This window comes from Elephantulus edwardii, unplaced genomic scaffold (assembly GCF_000299155.1).
Source record: "Elephantulus edwardii isolate Elephantulus edwardi_28Jun2011 unplaced genomic scaffold, EleEdw1.0 scaffold00179, whole genome shotgun sequence".
Taxonomy (NCBI): Eukaryota; Metazoa; Chordata; class Mammalia; order Macroscelidea; family Macroscelididae; genus Elephantulus; species Elephantulus edwardii.
The window spans coordinates 898,408-918,421 of record NW_006399929.1 but is presented as its reverse complement, the minus strand read 5'-3'; the positions used below and the strand labels follow the sequence as shown (position 1 = coordinate 918,421).

The following is a 20,014-nucleotide window of genomic DNA, read 5'->3' as shown; positions in this document are numbered from 1 at the left end:
AGCTCAAAGGCATCAATTCTCCTTCTATCCTCCTTGGTCATTGTCCAACTCTCTGATGCATAACAAGTGATTGCAAAGACCATGGCCTGTACATACATATGTATGTATGTATTTTACATATAATTCTTTTTAAAACTTTTTACTGTGTTAAATTTCTGAAATCTTCAAAAGTAGATTAAGAAAATCAACTTGTATATATCTAGTCTTCATCTGTTCCTCTATTTCATTTTGAAGCAAGTTCCTGACATACCACTTCATCTATAAATATTTTAATGTGTTTCTAAAAATGCTTCCAACCACAGCTCTGATATTATTACTTGACCACAGAATAAGCATAATTAATTAATATAATCAATTATCCATTTAGCATACACATTTTCAATGATCTCCTAAATATCTGTGGATGGTGTTGTAATATACTGTTGAATTGGAACGGACTCTTCTTAGCTGACTCTCCAATGGAAGAACATGGACAGTCTCCTTCCATATGGTTTACTTACTGCTTCTGAAAAGCATTACTGAGAATCAGTTATGGATCAATTCCCAGTCAATGATACGCGACAATAAACCACCAGAGGGCTATCCTCATTACTGGGTCAGTAGGCAAGATCATGATAAATGGAGAAAAGAATAAAATTGTCAATGATTTCATCTTATTGGAATCCACAGTCAACATCCTTGGCACCAGCAGTCAGAAAAATCAAAGGATGTATTTAATTCATTGGGAAAGTCTGCTGTCAAGGACTTTTCTGAAGTACTGAGAAGTTGTCATGTCAGTTTGAAGACTAAAGTGCTCCTGATTCAGGCCCTGGTCTTTTCAATCACTTGCTATGAATGTGAGAGCTGGACAGTGAACAGAGTGTCAGGAAAAAATTGATGCTTTTGAAAAGTTATGGTGGTGGAGAAGAGTACTGAATATCCCATAGACTGCCAAAATAACAAACATGTCTTGGAGAAGGTACAGCCAGCGTGCTCCTCCTTAGAGGCAAGAATGAATGATGAAGCTTCATCTCATATAATTTGGGCATGATACTAGATGGGGGCTATTTCGTGGAAAGAGACATCATGCTTAAAAAGGTAGAGGGCCAATTAAAAAGAAGACCCTCAGTGAGGTGGATTGGCACAGTGACTGTAACAGTGGGCTTTTGTGTGATAGAGATGATGAAGATAGTACAGGATAGGACAGGGTTCAGATCTGTTTTTCACAGGGTTGGTATAAATTGCACTTAACTTGAAGCCACATAACAACAGATACAACCTATGATTGTGGCTATGTTTGTGTATGTATAGTGGTTACATTGCATTTGTCTGACATGTATTTCCATGTACTCCAGAGTTATTCACCAATGCAAGAGCACCAAAATAGCCTAACTGTCTAACCACAATCAAATGGATTGAGAAATTATGGTACATTCACATGATGGAAGACTTACTATGCAGCAAGCATTAGAGAGCATTATGCTTAGTGAACTAACGCAGTCCCATAAGGACAAATACTGTATAAGACTATTATTGTATAATGAGTACGAGGAAACAAGGGGGGGGTCCGAGGGGTGAGGATGGGGTTGTGTGTGGAGTTAATCATAAGGTGGCAAAAGTTGATAGGTGGAGGGGGAGGTGAAGGAAATGGGAATGATTCAATGTGAAAAACAATGTATTATAACTTTGAACTAGTATAAAATAATTTTTTAAAAAGATTTATTTTCTAGATTTCCGTGTATTTCTTGCAATTTATTTGTTGAAGAATAAGGTGATTTATTCAGTAACATTTTTCAGTAAGGATTTTTTTTTTCTGATTCTTTATCTTTGGTACAGTTTAACATGGTTTTTCCAAATTTCTTGGGAGTTTTAGTTATATTTACATGGTTGATAGGGTTGATGTTTGATAGAAGAGGTGGTAAAGTGCAAGAGCACACGTACTTGTTAGTTTTCATGAATTCAAACTCAAAGCAACCCTGTGTATAATAGTAAAATGTTGACCTATCCTCTACCATCCTTACAGTCCTGCTCAGCATAGTTACTGTATCATCATTCTTCCTTCCCTTTTCCCTGTTTGCTAACCTGTTACCTTTAGTAACCATTAGTAAACTGGTTGGTCTCTATATACATTTGCCTTTTGTGTCATTTTGTATAAGTGAGCTCTTAAATATTTGTCCTTTTGTAGTTGGTTTATTTCATGCAGCATGTAGCTTCAAGTTCCGTCCATATCTTGACATTTATCAGGACTTTTTTTCTATTGAATTAGTGGTATTTCATTGTGTACATGTACCAAATTTTGTTTAATTCTTCCGTTGATGAACATTTTGCTTGTTGCCACCTTTTGGCTTTTCTTAGTAGTACTGCAATGAACGGTGGTCTACAAGGTTGTACTTAAGTCTCTGCTTTCAAGTCTTCAGGTATTTCTCCTCCAGGTGTGGACTTTCTGGGTCATATGGTAGTTAATTCTTAATACTGGACCTTCTTTGTTTCCAATTTAAACATTCCATTCACCAGTTATTGTTGATGTCTTACTGATGGTCTGTCAATTTCAGACTGCAAAAGTTGGTACAATTCCTCAGTTTCCTCATTTTTGGCTTTAGTAGTTAGTACGTATTTTTGAATAATAATTGTATTAACAGATAATCCTCTCCAAAGTTCTAGGGAGCAATGATGTTAAAGACTGAGGTACACCTAGTTATGTGCTATGCATCTGTAGGTTTGACAGTAAAAAAGGATGACATAAGAATCAATGCTTTTGAGTTGTGGTGTTGGAGAAGAGTATGAAATATCCCATGGACTGCCAAGAGAATGAACAAGTATGTTTTGAAGAAAGTACAACAGGGTGCTTCTTGGAGGCAAGGATTGTGACCCTCGTTTCTTATTCTTTGGGCTTGTTAGGAGGGACTATTCCTTAAAAAAGGACAGCATGCTTGGAAAGGTGGAAAGTAAGCGAACAAGTAGGCAACCTTCAACAAGGTGAATTTACACAGTGACTGGAACAGTGGCCCAAGTATATCAGAGATGATGAGGATGGCACAGGATAGGGCAAAGTTCAGATCCATTGTTCATAGGGTAAGTCATAATCAACTCCATGGTACACAGTAACACTGTGGCAGGTTAGTTGTTAGGTTCCAGTAAGTTGATTCCAACTCATAGGGTCATGTAGTAGTTTTTTGGATCCCTGAGTGTGCTTAGTAGTTCTATTTTAACTGTGTTGAGAAACAACCACGCTGTTTACTAAAGTGACTTGTTATATTTTGTGTTCTCATGAGCCAGAAATAAGAGTTAAAACTTCACCACCTCATCACCAACATTTGCCATTTTCTGTTTTGTTTCATTTTAGCCATTCTAGTGGGAATGAAGTAGTATCGTACTGTGGTTGTGATTTGCATCCCTTTGAAGCTTATAATGATGCTGAGCATCTTTTCATGAGTTTGATGGCCATTTGAGTGTTTGGTGAAATGATTCCATCTTTTTCTATTTTTTTTTAACAGCTTTTTGTTAATGTTGTCAAAGTTTTAAATATGTTTTAATTATTGGATTCTCATAGTATATGTGGTTTCTAAAGATATTCTAGTAAATTTGGGATTTTTCTTTTTTATTATGTAGTTTTTTATTTGCATATAGTCATTTTTGTAAACTGTGTCTTATACAGTCTTTCATTTGCATTGTATTTTGTTCATGTATATCATGGGTTTATTTTTCCTTAAAATAATTTTATATTTTTTATAATAATAATAATAATAATAATAATAATTACATTCATGAAAGCATTTAAGAAAGTCTTAATTGTTCTATTTTATCCTCTCCTTGTTGCACATTTTTGGCTATGTTTAAAAGCTTATTCATGTCTATAGTGTAGGCTAGGGCTTCTAAACGTTTCCATTTTGTCTCTTAGGATCTTTAGGGTTTGAGGTTTAACCCTATATCTCTGATTCACTTTGATTTAGTTTTTATATATAGTGTGAGATGTGGATCCTGTTTCAGTTTTCTGCATGTGGATGTCCAGTTTTGCCAGCACAATTTGCTGAAGAGAATGTTATCTCCCCATTCAGTGAATTTTACTTTATTATAAAAAATGAGTTGACCTCTGGGTAGATAGGTTGATATCTTGGTTCTTGATTCTATTTCAGTTAGTCATTGTGTCTGTCATTGTACCAGTACCAGGCTATTCTGATTACTACAGCTGTGTAGTAGGAGAGTAAAATGTCTCCTACTTCATTTTTGTTTTACAAAAGAGCTTTGTTTATTCTGGATTTATTTACAAGTGAAACTGGAAATTACCTTTTCTATCTCCTTGAAGGATTAATTTGATATCTATATTGGATTGCCTTGAACCTATAGATTGCTTCACAATTCAGTTTTCCTATCTGTGAACAAAGAGTATTTTCCATTTGGTTAGGTCCCTTATTGTTTCTTGTAGGGAGCTCTAGTCTAGTGATAAAGAAGCTCTGCTGCAATCCCAAAGGCACTTGTATGAATCCACCAGATGCTCTGAGGGAGAAAGATGATCTGTCTCCTGCCGTGCAATTAACTGCTTCTCACAACTTGCTAGAGGGTCAACTCTGACTCAACTATACACAATAATAATTGTTTCTTGTAGTGTTGTTCTGTAATTTTCTTTATAAAGGGTTTTTGCTTTTTTTTTTTTTTAATCTAGTAAGCTTCGTCTGACGTAATTTATACATGTTGCAAGGAGAGATCAGTCCTTGGAGAGGGACATCATACTTAGGAGGGTGAAGAGAGAGTGCAGGAGTGGAAGACCCTTGATGAGATGGATTGATTCAGTCACGGGGGCAAATGGGAATAGGTGTGTCAGAGCATTAAGACTGGCAAGTGATAGAGCAGGGTTTCAGGCTTTTGTACGTAGGGTCGCAGTGAGTTGCAGGTGACTCAAAAGCACATAACAACAGTTAGGTTTATTCCTAAATATTTCATCTGTGGTTGGCTACTGTAAATGGTATTGCTTTTCTAATTTCCTTTATCATGCTTTTGTTGTTGCTTTAGAGAAATCCAACTGATTTTTGTATGTTGATCTTATATCCTATCACTTTACCAAATTGGTCTATGAAGTCTAACATTTTTTTTATTGAGGCCTTTGGGATTTTCTTTGTACACTATCATATCATCTGCTTATAGGGACAATTTCACCACTTCTTTGATAACTCTTTACTTCTTTAGCCTTATTAACCCATTTAGTATTTAACATACATTATTGAATAGGAATAGAGGTAATGGACATTTTTGCTTGGTCTCTTTTTGCAAGAGCAATACCTTTAGACTCTTTTGACATTGGTGTTGGTCCTTGGTTTTGCATATCCGCTTTTCATTGTGTTGAGGAAATTCTTCTTTGTTCCTATTTTGCTGAGTGATTTCATCAGGACACGATGTTGGATTCTGTCAGAGGCCTTTTCTGCATCAATTGATAGGCTCATGTGATTCTTTTTCTTTGCTTTATTGATGTGATGAATTACATTGTTTGGTGTTTCTTGGGTTTTTTGTTTGTTTTTTAATCATCCCTGCCTTCCTGTTATGTTTTTTAATCATCCCTGCCTTCCTGTTATGAATTCAACTTGGGCATGATTGATTATTTTGTTGATACACTGTTGGATTCTGTTGGCCAGGATTTAAGATTTTTATATCAGTGTTCATGAGAGATACTGGTCTATAATTTTTTTTTGTGTGTGTGTGTGTGTGTGATGTTTTGGCCTGGTTTGGGTATTAGTTTTATGCGTGCTTTATAGAATGATTGTGGGAGTGTTCCTTTTTTCTCCTTTTTGAAATAATTTAAGTAGAATTGGTGATATAGTTCAGTAGGATTCACCCATGAAGCCAGCTGGGCCAGAACTCTTTTTGTGCAGTAGTCTTTTTTCCTTCACAAAAAGGGAAGGGAAAAAAAAATCAAGAATTCTGCTTGGTTTAGTTTTGTTTTTTTTCCTTTGTGGTGGGTCTGGTCATGTGTTCTGCTCCAACTGTGTCACTTTGGGTAGGGTGTGGATTTCTAGAACTTTGTTAACTCTAGATTTTAAAATTTATTGGATTATGTTGCTGTCCTGTCTGAATCGACCCATAGATGACCTTCCAGTGGGTTTTCAGAGGCATTAAATTTTACAGTATTAATTGCTGAGCTGCTGGTGGATTCAAACCAGGTGCCTTTGGGATTGCAGTACAGCTGCTTATCACTAGACTGTCATAGCTCCCTTATTGGAATGTTATTAGGTGCCATCAAGTACAACTCACAGTGACCCTGTGAACAAAAGATGTGAACCCTTTTCTATTCTGTGCCGTCCTGACACTTCATGACACATGAGAGCCCACTGTGGCAGTCACCATGTCAGTCCACCTGGTTGAGAGTCTTTGTCAGCCATCTACCCTTCCTAGTGTCATGTGCCTATAATATTCCAGTATTATTGATTTAATTTCAGTTGCTCTGCTGTGATGTCACCTGTTTGATTTCTTATTCAAGTTATTAGTATCTTTTGTTAAGTTTGCATGTTTTTGTTTTGTGGTCTAGTCTGTTTGATGTTCATTGAGTTTCTTCAATATGTATTTCCTCATTTTCATTATTCCTCATTTTCATTATACCTGGAAAATTTTCTTCTAGTACTTCTTCCACAGTTTTCTCCAGTGCCTTTTTTCTTTTCCTCCTGTTCTGGAACTCCAGTCCCACCTGTGTTGTTTTGTTTGATGTCATCCCACATTATTCTTAAGTTTTCTTCATTTTCCTTCCATCTTCTTTCTGTTTTTCCTTCTAGTAAGTTCTCATTGAGTTTCTTGTATTCTGTTTCACTGAGTTGGAGGCCTGTTACCTGCACATCCCTGCCTTGGAACTTAGCAATTTGGGCAATAAAAAACAGGGAAGTTTTTTCCCCATATGTAATTTGGTGTTTTGGGGTTAAAGTCTTATTTTTTCTTAATTATACTTATTTTGTTGTTGTTGAGACTATACACAGAAAAGCTTATTATTAGAAACCCCAGGTTTAATATTCACCAGCATATTTGTTGTTAGTGTCACAGGTTGAATCAAAACTGACTAGTACTGACCCATCACCAGGTTTTCAAAGGCTGTAAATTGCATGGGAGGAAATGACTCATCTCTCCTATAGAGTAGTTGGTGAATTAGAACAGCTAGGCCACCACAACTCCTTTCAGCATATGTAGACAGGGCTTAAAGCAGTGTTTTGCTCCACCTTTCCACCTAATTTTGATTCCTTAGTTCTGTGGTAGAATTCAAGAATTTGTAGTTTTAGGAGATTCTAAGCTGGTGCTGATTTATTGATTGGGGACCATATATTGAAAGCAACTGCTTTATAGCTCTGTATCTGAAAAGTTTAAAGTTGTATGACTTTCTAAGTCATAGAGGAAAGAGATAAAATAATAAATTATAAGACAGTGTTATGGCAAACTTCTAGTTTAAGTTCCCTATTTTTAATATGTATTAAAGCAAAAGGTTGCTAGGGAAACTAGCTCCAAACTCAGTGCCTTTAGGTTGGAAAATGGGCTAAATCTCAAAAACTCTTTCATAAAATGGGCAAAACTCATTGCCTTTCAGTTAGAATCAACTGGTAGTTGACCCTCTTGGATTACTGAGGCTAAATTACAAGGTAGGAGATTGTCTCTGTTTTTCCCTTGAAGCTGCTGGTAAATTAGAACTGCCAAAATGGTGCAGCCTTTGGGTTAACATCATAACTCCCAACAGAAGTCACCAGGAAAGGAGGAAAGTGGAAGCTATTACTTAGGGCCATTGCTTCTGCTCATTGTTCTATGCCGTTGAGTTGCCTGTGACTCATAGTGACCCTATATACAAGAGCTCTGAAGTCAGCCCTGTCCTGAGCCAGTCTCATTGACTCTGACACACATACCTCCATTGCCCCAGTTACTGTATCAGTCCATCTCATCCAGAGTCTTCCTCTCTTGTGCTGTCCCTCTGCCCTTCTTGGCATGATGTCCTTCTCATGGACCAGTCCTTCTTGGCCATGTGCCCAGAGTATGTGAGACCAAAAATGACTGAAACAGTATATTGACAGAGAGCTACCAGAAATACAAGCTGGGTTTAGAAGAGGTTGTGACACTAGAGATATATCACCAATGTTATATGGAACTTGGCAGAAAGCAGAGAGTACCGGAGGAATGCCTCTCTGTGTTTCAGTGACTATGCAAAGGCATTTGACTGTGTAGATCCCAATAAAATGGGGTTAACCTTGATCAGAATGGGAATCCCAGAACACTTGCTTTTACTAAGAGAGCCAAAATAAAAATAAATAAAACAGTGGTTATGGTTTGTCATTACTTGATATATTGATAACTGTTACAGACTTGTTTATGCAAAAAATTCACATTGATAAATGTTATGTGTATGTTGTTATTTATGTTGTGCAATTGATTCCAACATAGCGTGTGACCCCTGTAGTAGAAGTTCCCCACATGGTTTCATAGGCTGTCATCTTAATGGGGGACAGATCATCAGGTCTTTTCATCCCCTCAGAGCACCTGGTAGGATCAAACAGCTGAACTTTTGGTTAGCAGTCAAGAGCTGGCCCATTTTGCAATCAGGACTTCTGTTATATATGTGTTTAACATAGTAAAAAGAAATCTGACTTGTGTGAGAAAATACCTGAGAGATAACAAGTTTTATGTAGAGCTGTAGTAACTGATTAGACTTTATTAACATGGAAAAATAAGAGTGAAATTGAGCATAATGGAAAGAGGTAATTAAGTGATTCTTTAGTGTTATAGTTATACAAAAAAGCCCCCCCCCCCAATAAACCAAAACCAATAACCCAACCCAAACCCAGTGCCATAAAATTAATTCTGCCTCATGGCGTACCTCTGTTGAATTTCTTAGGCAGCATATCTAACAAAAGCACACTGTGCATCTTTCAAGAAGATAGGAACTACCTACCTTTCAGTTAGTAATATAACCCACTAGGCCACCAAGATTCCTCCTGTATTCATGTTGTTATAGATGCCATGTAATCGACTACGATTCATAGCAACCCTATAAACATCAGATCTAAACTTTGTCCTATCCTGCACCATCTTCATGAGCTCTGATATACGTAAGCCCATTGTTAAAATCACTGTGTCAGTCCTTCTTGTTGAGGGTTTTCTTCTCTTTCTCTGACCATCTGCTTTTCTCAGCATTTTGTCTTATTTTTCTCCTGACTGCATACCCAAAGAATGTGAGGTGAAGTAGTTTCACTTTCCTTGCTTCTGAGAAGCACCCTGATTGCACGCACTTCTTCCAAGACAGACTTGTTTATTATTTTGGCAGTCTATGGAATATTTGGCACGCCTCTACAACACCACAACTCAAAGAAATGAGTTCTTCTTTCCTCCTAATTTACTTTCAACTTTCAGATGCATAGGAAGAAATTAAAAAGACTATATAGCCCTTGGGGGAAAAGTGTTATTTTTCATTTTATAAAATCATTTTCATACAACTTTGAGATAGTGAGAGGTTTTATTTGCTGAATACACAAACACACACACACATACATATTAAAAAAATACTTAGACTAAGAAATGTGCCAGTTCCATTTACCAATAAGTGACTCAATTAAGACTCTAACTTCACTGGTAATCTCTCAGGTCTGTATACTTCAGAGACACTGTTAGATTCTATTGCTTCACTATAATTTCTTACACTGCTAATTCTTAAACATTTGCCATGTTTTAAAATATACACTACTTAATCAGGAAATGTATTGCATTGGGCAAGTCTGTCAGGGAACCTCTCCAAAATGCTGAAGTGGAATGATGTCAGTTTGAAGACTGAGATGCACCTGATTCAGGTCATTGTGTTCTCAGTCACCTGCTATTCATCAGAGAGCTGGACAGTGAATAATAAGGATAACAGAAGAAGAATGGATGCCTTTGAGTTGTGGTGCTCAAGAATGGTATTGACTACCCCATGGACTGCCAAAAGAACAAATAAATATGTCTTGGAGAAGGTGCAGCCAGAGTGCTCCTTGATAGCTGAAAGTAATAGAAATTATGATTCTACTGAAGATCATCCAAAACCGATTAGAACAGCACATCAGCAGCGAACTGCCGGAAGTCCAGGCTGGGATTAGAAGGGGTCGTGGTGCTAGGGATATTGTTGCTGATGTTAGATGGATCTTGGCTGAAAGCAGAGAATACCAGAAGAATGTCTATCTGTGTTTCATTGATTATGCAAATGCATTTGACTGTGTGGATCATAACAAACTGTGGCTGACTCTGAGAAGAATGGGAATCCCAGAACATTTAATTGTGCTAATGCGAAACCTGTAATTGGATCAAGAGGCAGTAGTCAGAACAGAGCAGGGTAACACTGCATGGTTCAAAATTGGGAAGGGTGTACGCCAGGGATGCATCCTGTCTCCATACCTTTTCAACATGTATGCAGAGCAGATTATCCAAGAAGCTGGGCTCTATGAGGAGAATTGTGGCATCAGGATTGGTGGCAGATCTGTTAACAATCTGCGTTATGCAGATGACACAACCCTGCTTGCTGAAACTGAGGAGGACCTCATGCACTTGCTGCGAAGGGTCAAGGACTGCAGCCTTCAGTATGGACTGAGGCTCAATGTCAAGAAGACAAAGATTCTCGCCACTGGACCAATTGGCAGCGTCAGGATGGATGACGAAGAGATTGAGAGTGTTCACAGCTTCAGTTTGCTCGGCTCCACAGTCAACACTCTTGGCACCAGCAGTCAGGAAATCAAAAAGCGTATTGCGATGGGAAAGTCTGCTGTTCGGGACCTCTCAAAGGTACTCAGGAGCAACAGTTGTCTCTCTGGAGACTAAGGTGCTCGTGATACAGGCCATGGTCTTTGCAATCGCTTGTTATGCATCAGAGAGTTGGACAATGACTAGGGAGGACAGAAGGAGAGTGGATGCTTTTGAGCTGTGGTGCTGGAGAAGGGTACTGAATGTACCATGGACTGCCAGGAAAACAAACAGATTCATCTTGGAGAGGATTAAACCAAGCTACTCCTTGGAGGCAAGGATTCTGGGGCTTCGTCTGACATATTTTGGACATGTTGCCAGGAGGGACAGGTCCTTGGAGAGGGACATCATGCTTGGGAGGGTGGAGGGACAGCGCAGGAGGGGAAGACCCTCTATGAGATGGATCGATTCAGTGACTGGGGTAATCGGGATGGGTGTGTCAGAGGCAGTGCGGTTGGTGCAGGATAGAGCAGGGTTTAGGGCTATTGTGCATAGGGTTGCTATGAGTCGGAAATGACTCGACGGCACATAACAACAACAATACTTATAAAGTTCAGAAGTTTAAAATCAGTATTACTGATTAAATGGAACTTGAGGGTTATATGTTGGCGGACTCTACTTCTGAGTGGTTTGGCAGTTATATAATGATGAAATTTAATGGTTATGTAATGATGTAAGTAGTTAAAGCATTTGACTCTTTACCAGAAGGTTGCCAGTTCAAACCCAGTAGATAATTCAAAGGAGAATAATGAGGCATTCTACTCTAGTAACAGTTTGTCGTTGGAAACCCTGTAGGGCACTGCTGCTCTATTCTTTGGAGTCATTCACTGAGCTGGAAGTGACTCAGTGGTAGTTGGTGGGCTTAGGGAGGTAATGATACAGTCATTCTTCATTTTGTGATTTAATTTTTTATTTTAATATAATGCTGATTTTTTGTATAACGGTCTGATCTTTAGATCCTAATCATCAGTAATTGAGGAGGTGTATTGGATTCAAGTATTTGAGTTAAAGATAAAAAATTTCTTTTAGATTAAATACAACTAATTAGTTTGGACATTGATACTGATAAAATAGCTAATTAAGTAATATAATTTCAAAATTTCTACCTTTAGCAAGTTTCTGTGTTTTTTTACATTGATATTTTGTATTTATTTCAGTGATAGTTCAGACTTTAATAATAGAAAACAATGAAAGAGGAGGCAGAGTAGTTATTTATGATCTAAAAGTCGGTTGTCAAAGAGACTTAAAATGTGGTTTGGGGCATAAAATGTAACATTTTGGGACTCTATTTCCTAATATCTATAATTAAGGAGTTGAATTATATAATTGTAAAAGTTCTTCTAACTCTAAATACCTCTATTCATGTATAGATTGTAAGGAATTTAAAAATCAACAAACGATAAACTTGATGTATTTTGTACTATTTGAAAAAATTGTATTGGTTAGATTACTTTGAAATAACTATCCATATTTTCTTTCCTTCTCTTACACATATAGATGGACCACACATCCCCGACCTACATGCTTGCTAACTTAACTCACTTACATTCTGAGCAACTTCTGCAAGGCTTGAATCTTCTCCGTCAACACCATGAACTCTGTGACATCATTCTTCGAGTAGGTGATGTTAAAATTCATGCTCACAAAGTGGTCCTTGCCAGCATCAGCCCATATTTCAAAGCTATGTTCACTGGAAACCTTTCTGAAAAAGAGAACAGCGAAGTTGAGTTTCAGTGCATTGATGAAACTGCTCTTCAGGCCATTGTGGAATATGCGTACACAGGGACTGTGTTCATTTCTCAGGACACAGTTGAATCTCTCCTGCCAGCAGCGAACCTACTTCAGATAAAACTTGTCCTGAAAGAATGTTGTGCGTTTCTTGAAAGCCAACTTGACCCTGGTAACTGCATTGGAATTTCTCGTTTTGCAGAGACGTATGGTTGTCATGACCTTTATTTGGCAGCCACTAAGTACATATGCCAGAATTTTGAAGCTGTTTGCCAGACTGAAGAATTTTTTGAGCTAACACATGCTGATTTGGATGAAATTGTTTCTAATGACTGTTTGAATGTAGCTACTGAAGAGATTGTTTTTTATGCTCTAGAGTCTTGGATTAAGTATGATGTACAAGAGCGCCAGAAATACTTAGCACAGCTGCTTAACAGTGTGCGGTTACCATTGCTGAGTGTTAAATTTCTCACTAGACTATATGAAGCAAATCATCTTATTCGTGATGACCGCACTTGCAAACATCTTTTGAATGAAGCCCTAAAGTACCATTTTATGCCTGAACATAGACTTTCCCATCAGACAGTCTTGATGACACGACCTCGCTGTGCTCCTAAAGTACTTTGTGCAGTAGGAGGGAAATCTGGACTGTTTGCTTCATTGGATAGGTAAATAGAGAGCTTTTTGAAAGAATTGATGCTAGAAGTTTTTAAATTTTTTGTTGTTGAGCATATAATATACATGGCAAAACGTATGTATACGGCTTCATCTATTTTTACATGTTCAATTCAGTAGTATAAATATGTTTTTGTTAATATATAAAATGTTTTTATGCTTTTGAAGTATATGATTTTTCATATTTTTAAAATTATTTTTATTTGCTGATTCTTCCCCCCTTCTGTTTTCTCTTAACAAAAAATACTTCTTTGATAATCACATTACCATCTGTTCTCTCAAAAACCTATTTACTGTTTCCTCCCAAAATATGCATGTGCACACCTTTTATCCATGTTATTTACTTATTAGCTTTTCTTCCATTTTATTTACAAATTTTTTTGTTTTCATTGTGGGAACTCATTTACCTCTTGAGTCAGACTAGTTTAGCTAGCCATATATATAGCTATATTGCCTAGCTATAAGATAAAATATTAAAAGAATGTTAAGGAACATGTAGGTAGATTAGGGATAAGAAAGATTTGAAGGAAAGCAATTAATGAAAAGTCCCACTAAAGTATTGAAAAAAAATAAGATAAAGAAATAAATCATGGACTTTATGTGTATTTTTTCCTTTGTAAATATTTTTTTAGAAATGCTATTAAATTGCTTTCTAACATTAAACTAGACTTTTCAAAGAGGAAAAGTTAAAAATCAATAAAAACTAAAATTGAAAATTTATTTTTAAAATGTGGTCTCTAGATTTTTCTAGAAAGAATCTTTTTTCTATAAAGATTATTAATTTCAATGTAATAGTCCATATGGTTCTTGTTAGAGCTACTCAGCTTTACAAGTTTAGTGGATTTTACCTACCACCATTAGCTTGATTCCAAGACACAGTGTCCTTCTAGGACAGAGTACTGCACTCTAGGGTATCCAAGGTTGTAAGAATTTATGGGAATAAACTGCCTCATCTTTCTCCATCAGAGTTCAAACTGCTGCCCTTTCGGTTAGCAGCCCAGTGCTTAACCTGCTGTACTACCAAGAAATCCTCCATAGCAAAGAATAGATACAGAAAACACATAATAGATGTGGCTGTGATCCAGTAAAACTTACAAAATTAATAGGCTGAATTTGGTCCATAGTCTTAGTTTACCTCTGATCTAAGACATTATGTAAGTAGCTTTTATGCATTGAAAATATTGGCATGTCTTTTCACATATTTTTGATTGCTTTAGTTTGTTGAATGTACTTAGATAATACTGATGACTTTGTACTATTTAAAAGCCTGACTGTATGTATTTTCATTGTCTAAAACTACCATTACTGAAATTGAGTTATTGGTAGAACATTAGTTATGATGGCTACATGAAGTGATCGTTGAACTCTTAAAGGCATTATTTATTGGCCTGTGAGTCAAATATCATGATAAAAAGTTTCACATGTATGTTTTTATTTAAAATTCCTGAGCAGTTGCTTCTTGATCTCTCAAATACAAGTCCCCAAGTTACAAATGTCTGAAAGTTTTATTTATTTGTATATATCCCATAATTATGACCCAGCCCCTGTAAAGCCTATTATTAAAAATTTGAGATAAGTGCAATGGTTTGTAATAATAAACAGGAGCTACTTTGGGATAAGTATTAAAACATCATCATTACTTAATTATTCTAAAGGTGCTTTAGTTTATTTGTATTTCTTTAAGCTTTTGCGTGCATAAAAAGATATAGTAGGTAACTGATTGCCATTTGACGGGAACCAAAACTGACTTCTAATCATTACAAATTCACTTTAAAGGGAGGTTTAGGAATGGAATGAATTCATAATCTGGGGACTACCTTTATGAAAAAAGAATTTAAGGGCATAAGAAATATTAATTTAATTTAGATTTAATAATTTTGCATCTTAATATCTAGAAGATAGGAACAAAGTTTAAAATGTTATTTGTACAAAGATACTGCAGTATTATTTATAGTCATGGAAAAATTGGAGCCTGAATGGTCATTCAAGTTAATTCTATTAAAAAAAATAAAAAAGGTTAAACACTTGTGTATCAGACAAGGTTCCCTGGTAACCCAGTAGGTAAAGTGGTTAAATGATAACAAAAAGATCCGTGGTTTGAACTCACTAGCTGCTCATAAGGAGAGGGATGTAGTGGTCTGCTTCTGTTAAGATTTATAGATAGCCTGGGCAATGCTATAGGGTTGTTATGAATCAGAATTAAGAAGAAAGAAGTGTAAATTAGAACTGATGACCAGTTTGCCCCCAAAAGATTTTGTTGTTGTTGTTGTTAATGAAGTCAACTACGACTACTCATAGGGACCCTATGAATGACAGATCTGAACCCTGCCCCAACCTGTACCACCATCCTGACCATCTCTCACATACTTGAGTCCACAGTAACTGAGTTACTGAGTTACTGTGTCAGTCCATCTCATTGAGGGCCTGACTCTTCCACTTTCCCTAGTAAGCTACCCTTTTCCAAAGACTGGCTCCCCCTAATGTCATGCCCAGAGTATGTGAGACAAAGTTTCAATATCCTTGCCTTCAAGGAGCACCTTTTCTAAGATACTTGTGCTTTTGTCAGTCCTCTAACATCACAACTGTATTCCACAAAGGCATCGATTATTCATTTTTCATCCTTATTCATTGTCCAACTTTTCAGTTGCATGGCAGATAGTTGAAAATATGGTTTGGATCAGGTGCACTTTAGTCTTAAAACGGAATCATTGCTTTTCAGCAGTTTGGAGAGGTCCCTGACCACAGATTTTCTCAATACAATACATCTTTATTTCTTGGCTGGTGGTGCCAAATGTGTTGATTTTGTATTCAAGTAAGATGAAATCATTGACAAATTCTCTTTTTTCCTCATCTTTGATGATATTGCCTATTGGCCCAGTGGTAAGGATTTTTGTTTTCTTGATCTTGAGAGGTAGCCCATATTGAAGGCTGTAATTTTTGTTCCTATTTCAAGTGCTTCTCAACTTTGTGCAAACAAGGGATTTTTTAAAATTTTATTTTATTAATTTTAATGAACATTTACAGAGATTTTTTTATTTCCATTCATTCATTGTTACACTTTTCTCCCTGCCCACCCCTCCCCCTCAGTTCGCTTTTCTCTTTGAAAAGTAAAAGAAAAATTCCTTCATTGGTATATAATCCCCCGCCCAAGTACACTCCACTACGCAACCTTCATCCTGGACTCTTGTGATAACCATAATATCCTATCATATATCTCTTTTAAACTGTTCTCTCCCTCATCTGTTTCAATGGAGTATACATAATTTATCCAGTTATTCTCAGTCTTACCCCAACCCTGATGTCAGTCCCATTCTACAACAGTGGCACTATGCAGTGTTTGTCTTTTTGTGACTGAGATATTTCACTCAGCATAAGGTCCTCCAGGGTCACCCATTTTGAATATTATTGCATGAGTTCCTTGTTTTTCAATGCAGCATAGTATTCCATTGTGTGAATATATCACAGCTTCTCTATCCCTTCCTTTGTTAATGGGCACTTAGGTTGTTTCTAGCTCCTTGCTGTTGTCAACAAAGCCATGATAAACGTGGGTGTGCAAAAATCTGCTTGGATGGTGGTTATGGTCTCTTTAGGGTATTTTCCCAGTAGTGGAATTGCTGGGTCAAATGGTATCTCTATTTGCAACTTTTTGAGAAAGTGCCACGCCACTTTCCACAGGTTTGCTCCATTTTACACTTCCATCAACAGTGAATAAGGGTTCCAGTTTCTCCACAACCTTGCCAGCATTTGTTGTTTGCTGTTCTGTTAAATTTTGCTATTCTGATTGGAGTGAGATGATATCTCATAGTTTGTTTTGATTTGCATCTCTCTTAGAGCTAGGGATTTTGAACATTTCTTCATATGCTTGTTGGCCATCTGAATGTCTTCTTTGGTGAGGTGTCTGTTCATATCCTGTGCCCATTTTTCAATTGGATTATTTATCTTGTTATGGTGCTCAAGTATTTTATAAATTCTAGATATAAGTCCCTTATCTGTTAAGTCATTACCAAATATTTTTTCCCAGTCTGTGGCTTCCCTTTTTACCCTGTTGGAGAAGGTTTTGGATGTGCATAGGGATTTGATTCTTAGAAGGTCCCATTCATCTATTTTATATTCTCCTGATTGTAGATTTTTTCAGGATTCTTCAAAGACTTTATGTTGTGGATTATTAGGACTACTAAAGTTCCTCCAAGCTTTTCTTTAATGAAGTTTATAGTCCTTGGTTTTAGTCCTAGGTCCATGATCCACCTTGAGTTGGTTTTTGTATATGGAGTGAGGTGTGGATCTTGCTTGAGTCTTCTGCAGATATTTCTCCAGTTTTGCCAACACCGTTTGTTAAAAAGTTTGTCGTTTCCCCGCTTAACTGATTTCATCTCCTTGTCAAAAATCAGTTGACCATAGGTAGATGGGCTGATTTTCGGGTTCTCAATTCTATTCCATTGATCTATGTTTCTGTCATTGTACCAGTACCGTGCTGTCTTAACCACCATGGCAGTGTAGTAGGGTTTGAAATCAGGGAGTGAGATGCCTCCTACTTTTTTTCTATTTTTAAGGAGGGCTTTGCTTATTTGGGGCATCTTTCCATTCCAAATGAAACTGGAGATTACCTTTTCCATCTCATTGAAGAATGGGATTGGTATTTGTATTGGGATTGCATTGAACGTGTAGATTGCCTTTGGTAGTATTGCCATTTTTATAATATTGAGTCTTCCTATCCATGAGCAAGGGATATTCTTCCACTTCTCCAGGTGTCTTTTTGTTTCTTGCAAGCAAGGTTTTGAATAATGTATTTTCATAATTTAGATTGTTAATGAGTCTTCCTCTGATCTTGATGCCACATTCTTTTTCATATATTCCGTATTTGTTCTATGTAGAGATTAAATAGGTATGGAGAAAAGATACAGCCCTAATGTTCACCTTTCCTGATTTTAAATGATATAATGTTCCCTTGCTCTGTTCAGACAACAGCTGTTTGGTCTAAGTATAGGTTTTGCATGAGCACAATTAAGTGTTCTGGAATTCCCATTCTTCTCAGTCACAGGTGGTTATCTATGCCATTAAAAGTCTTGGCATAATCAATAAAACCTGAATAGACATCCACCTGATATACTCTGCTTTCAGCCAAAATCTGTATGACATCAGTAATTATATATATCACTTGTGCTGCAGGTTTTTCTAAGTCCATCCTGAATTTTTAGCAGTTCTCTGTTGATGTACTGTTCTAGCTGTTTTTGACTGACCGACATCAAGATTCTACTTGAATGTGGTATTAAAGATATTTTTTTGTAATTTCCACATTCTGCTGGATCACTTTTCTTGAGAATGGAAACAAATACAGATCTTTTTCAATCAGTTGGCCAGATAGCTGTACACCATATTTCCTGGCATAGCTTAGTGACCATGTCCCAGGCTGCATCTGTTTGTTGAAATAAGTCAGTTGATATGCCATTGATTTCTGGCTCTTATTTTTTTTTTTTAATACCTTCAGTGCAACTTTAATTTGTTCTTTCATCACCATTAGTTCTTGAAATATGCTGCTTTCTGAAATGGTTCTGTCAGTATCTGCTAATTCTTTTTGGTACAGTGATTCAGTGTATGCCTTCCATCTTCTTCTTTTTTTTTTTTTTTACTTTATTACTTTTGTGTGAGTGTACCGTCAAATCAGATCTGACTGGTACAGGAGGAGATTGCCCCTCCTTCCACAGCAAAGCATCTGGTGGATTCGAACCGTGTGCCTCTGGGATTGTAGTTGCAGCTCATTGCCACTAGGCCACCAGAGCTCCCCACCTTCCATCTTCTTTTGATGCATCCTGGATCCTTCAGGATTTTGTCCATGGCATCCTTCTGTTGGAAAGAATACTTCTCTCCTAGTATTGTAACTCAAAGCTTGAATTTGTATGAATACCTTATTCCTCCCCTTAATTGAGGTCATCTCCATAAATCCATCCTATGATTTCTAGTTAGTTTATAATCATATGCATAATCTGGACTCTTACTATCATGTAGTCTTATTGAATATATAATTTAATTTCCCAGCACTTTCCCCCCTCAGTTCCTTCTGCCATGTCCACTGGCTTTCATATTCTCTAATAAGAAAAATCTCCTTTATCCTTACCCTCTTCTTCAATGATAAATGACTGATGTTCAGAAGTTGTGGATTCCTTCCTTGCCTCCATTTCATATACCTCAGGTCTTGGAAGTTGGGTATGTGCACCAGTGTTCTTTTTCACTTAACCCCCCCCCTTCTTTCTACTCTCCCCCCATTATTTTTAAAATTTAAAATATTTGTGATCAGGCTATATCATGTACTACCTTTCTGCTGTCCCTTCGGCTAAGTCCCTTATTGGAGATTTTATTATGGATTCACTGTTTTCTTTATCATTGTTCATCAGCCAATATTCTTGGTGATTCATGCATAGATCGTCTACTCTTTTCTCCTTGTCCTGATTTCCAGAAATCTTGACTGCATCACCTGTTGTACCTATCCCCATGATAGGTATCCTTTAAGTCCTTCCCAAATTGGGTAACCACTGTCTTAATTTAAAACCCAATGATTAATTTTATCTGTTCTGAATTTTATATAAATTGAATGATACAGAGTATATTCTTCATTTGGCTGCTTTCTTTCATCATTTTATATGTTGCATGTAGATTCTTGTTACATGTAGCTATATTTTGTTCATTTTGCTATATGGCATTCTTTTGTATATGCCATAATTTTTTTTTTCATTCTGTTGATGGATATTTTAATTGCTTCCTTCCCCACTCCCCTTTTGCTATTACAAGTAATGCTACTGTGACCATCTTTGTCATATTCTTCTCCTGGGTACATATCTTGGGGAGGAATTACTCAGTCATTAGACAGTTTGGTTAGTTGCTGATTACTCATAACAACCCTATGAATAGCAGATCAAAACTGCTG

At 36.8% G+C, this 20,014-nt stretch overlaps 1 protein-coding gene across 1 annotated transcript in view; it reads left to right on the top strand.

Annotated features, from left to right (window-relative positions):
* The window catches only part of KLHL28 (kelch-like family member 28), a 36,376-nt gene that overhangs the window by 8,876 nt on the left and 7,486 nt on the right, over window positions 1–20,014 (top strand). The window contains exon 2 of the mRNA XM_006896010.1: window positions 12,190–13,088. Within this exon, the coding sequence (XP_006896072.1) occupies window positions 12,190–13,088 (899 nt within the window). The remainder of the gene's footprint in view (window positions 1–12,189; window positions 13,089–20,014) is intronic.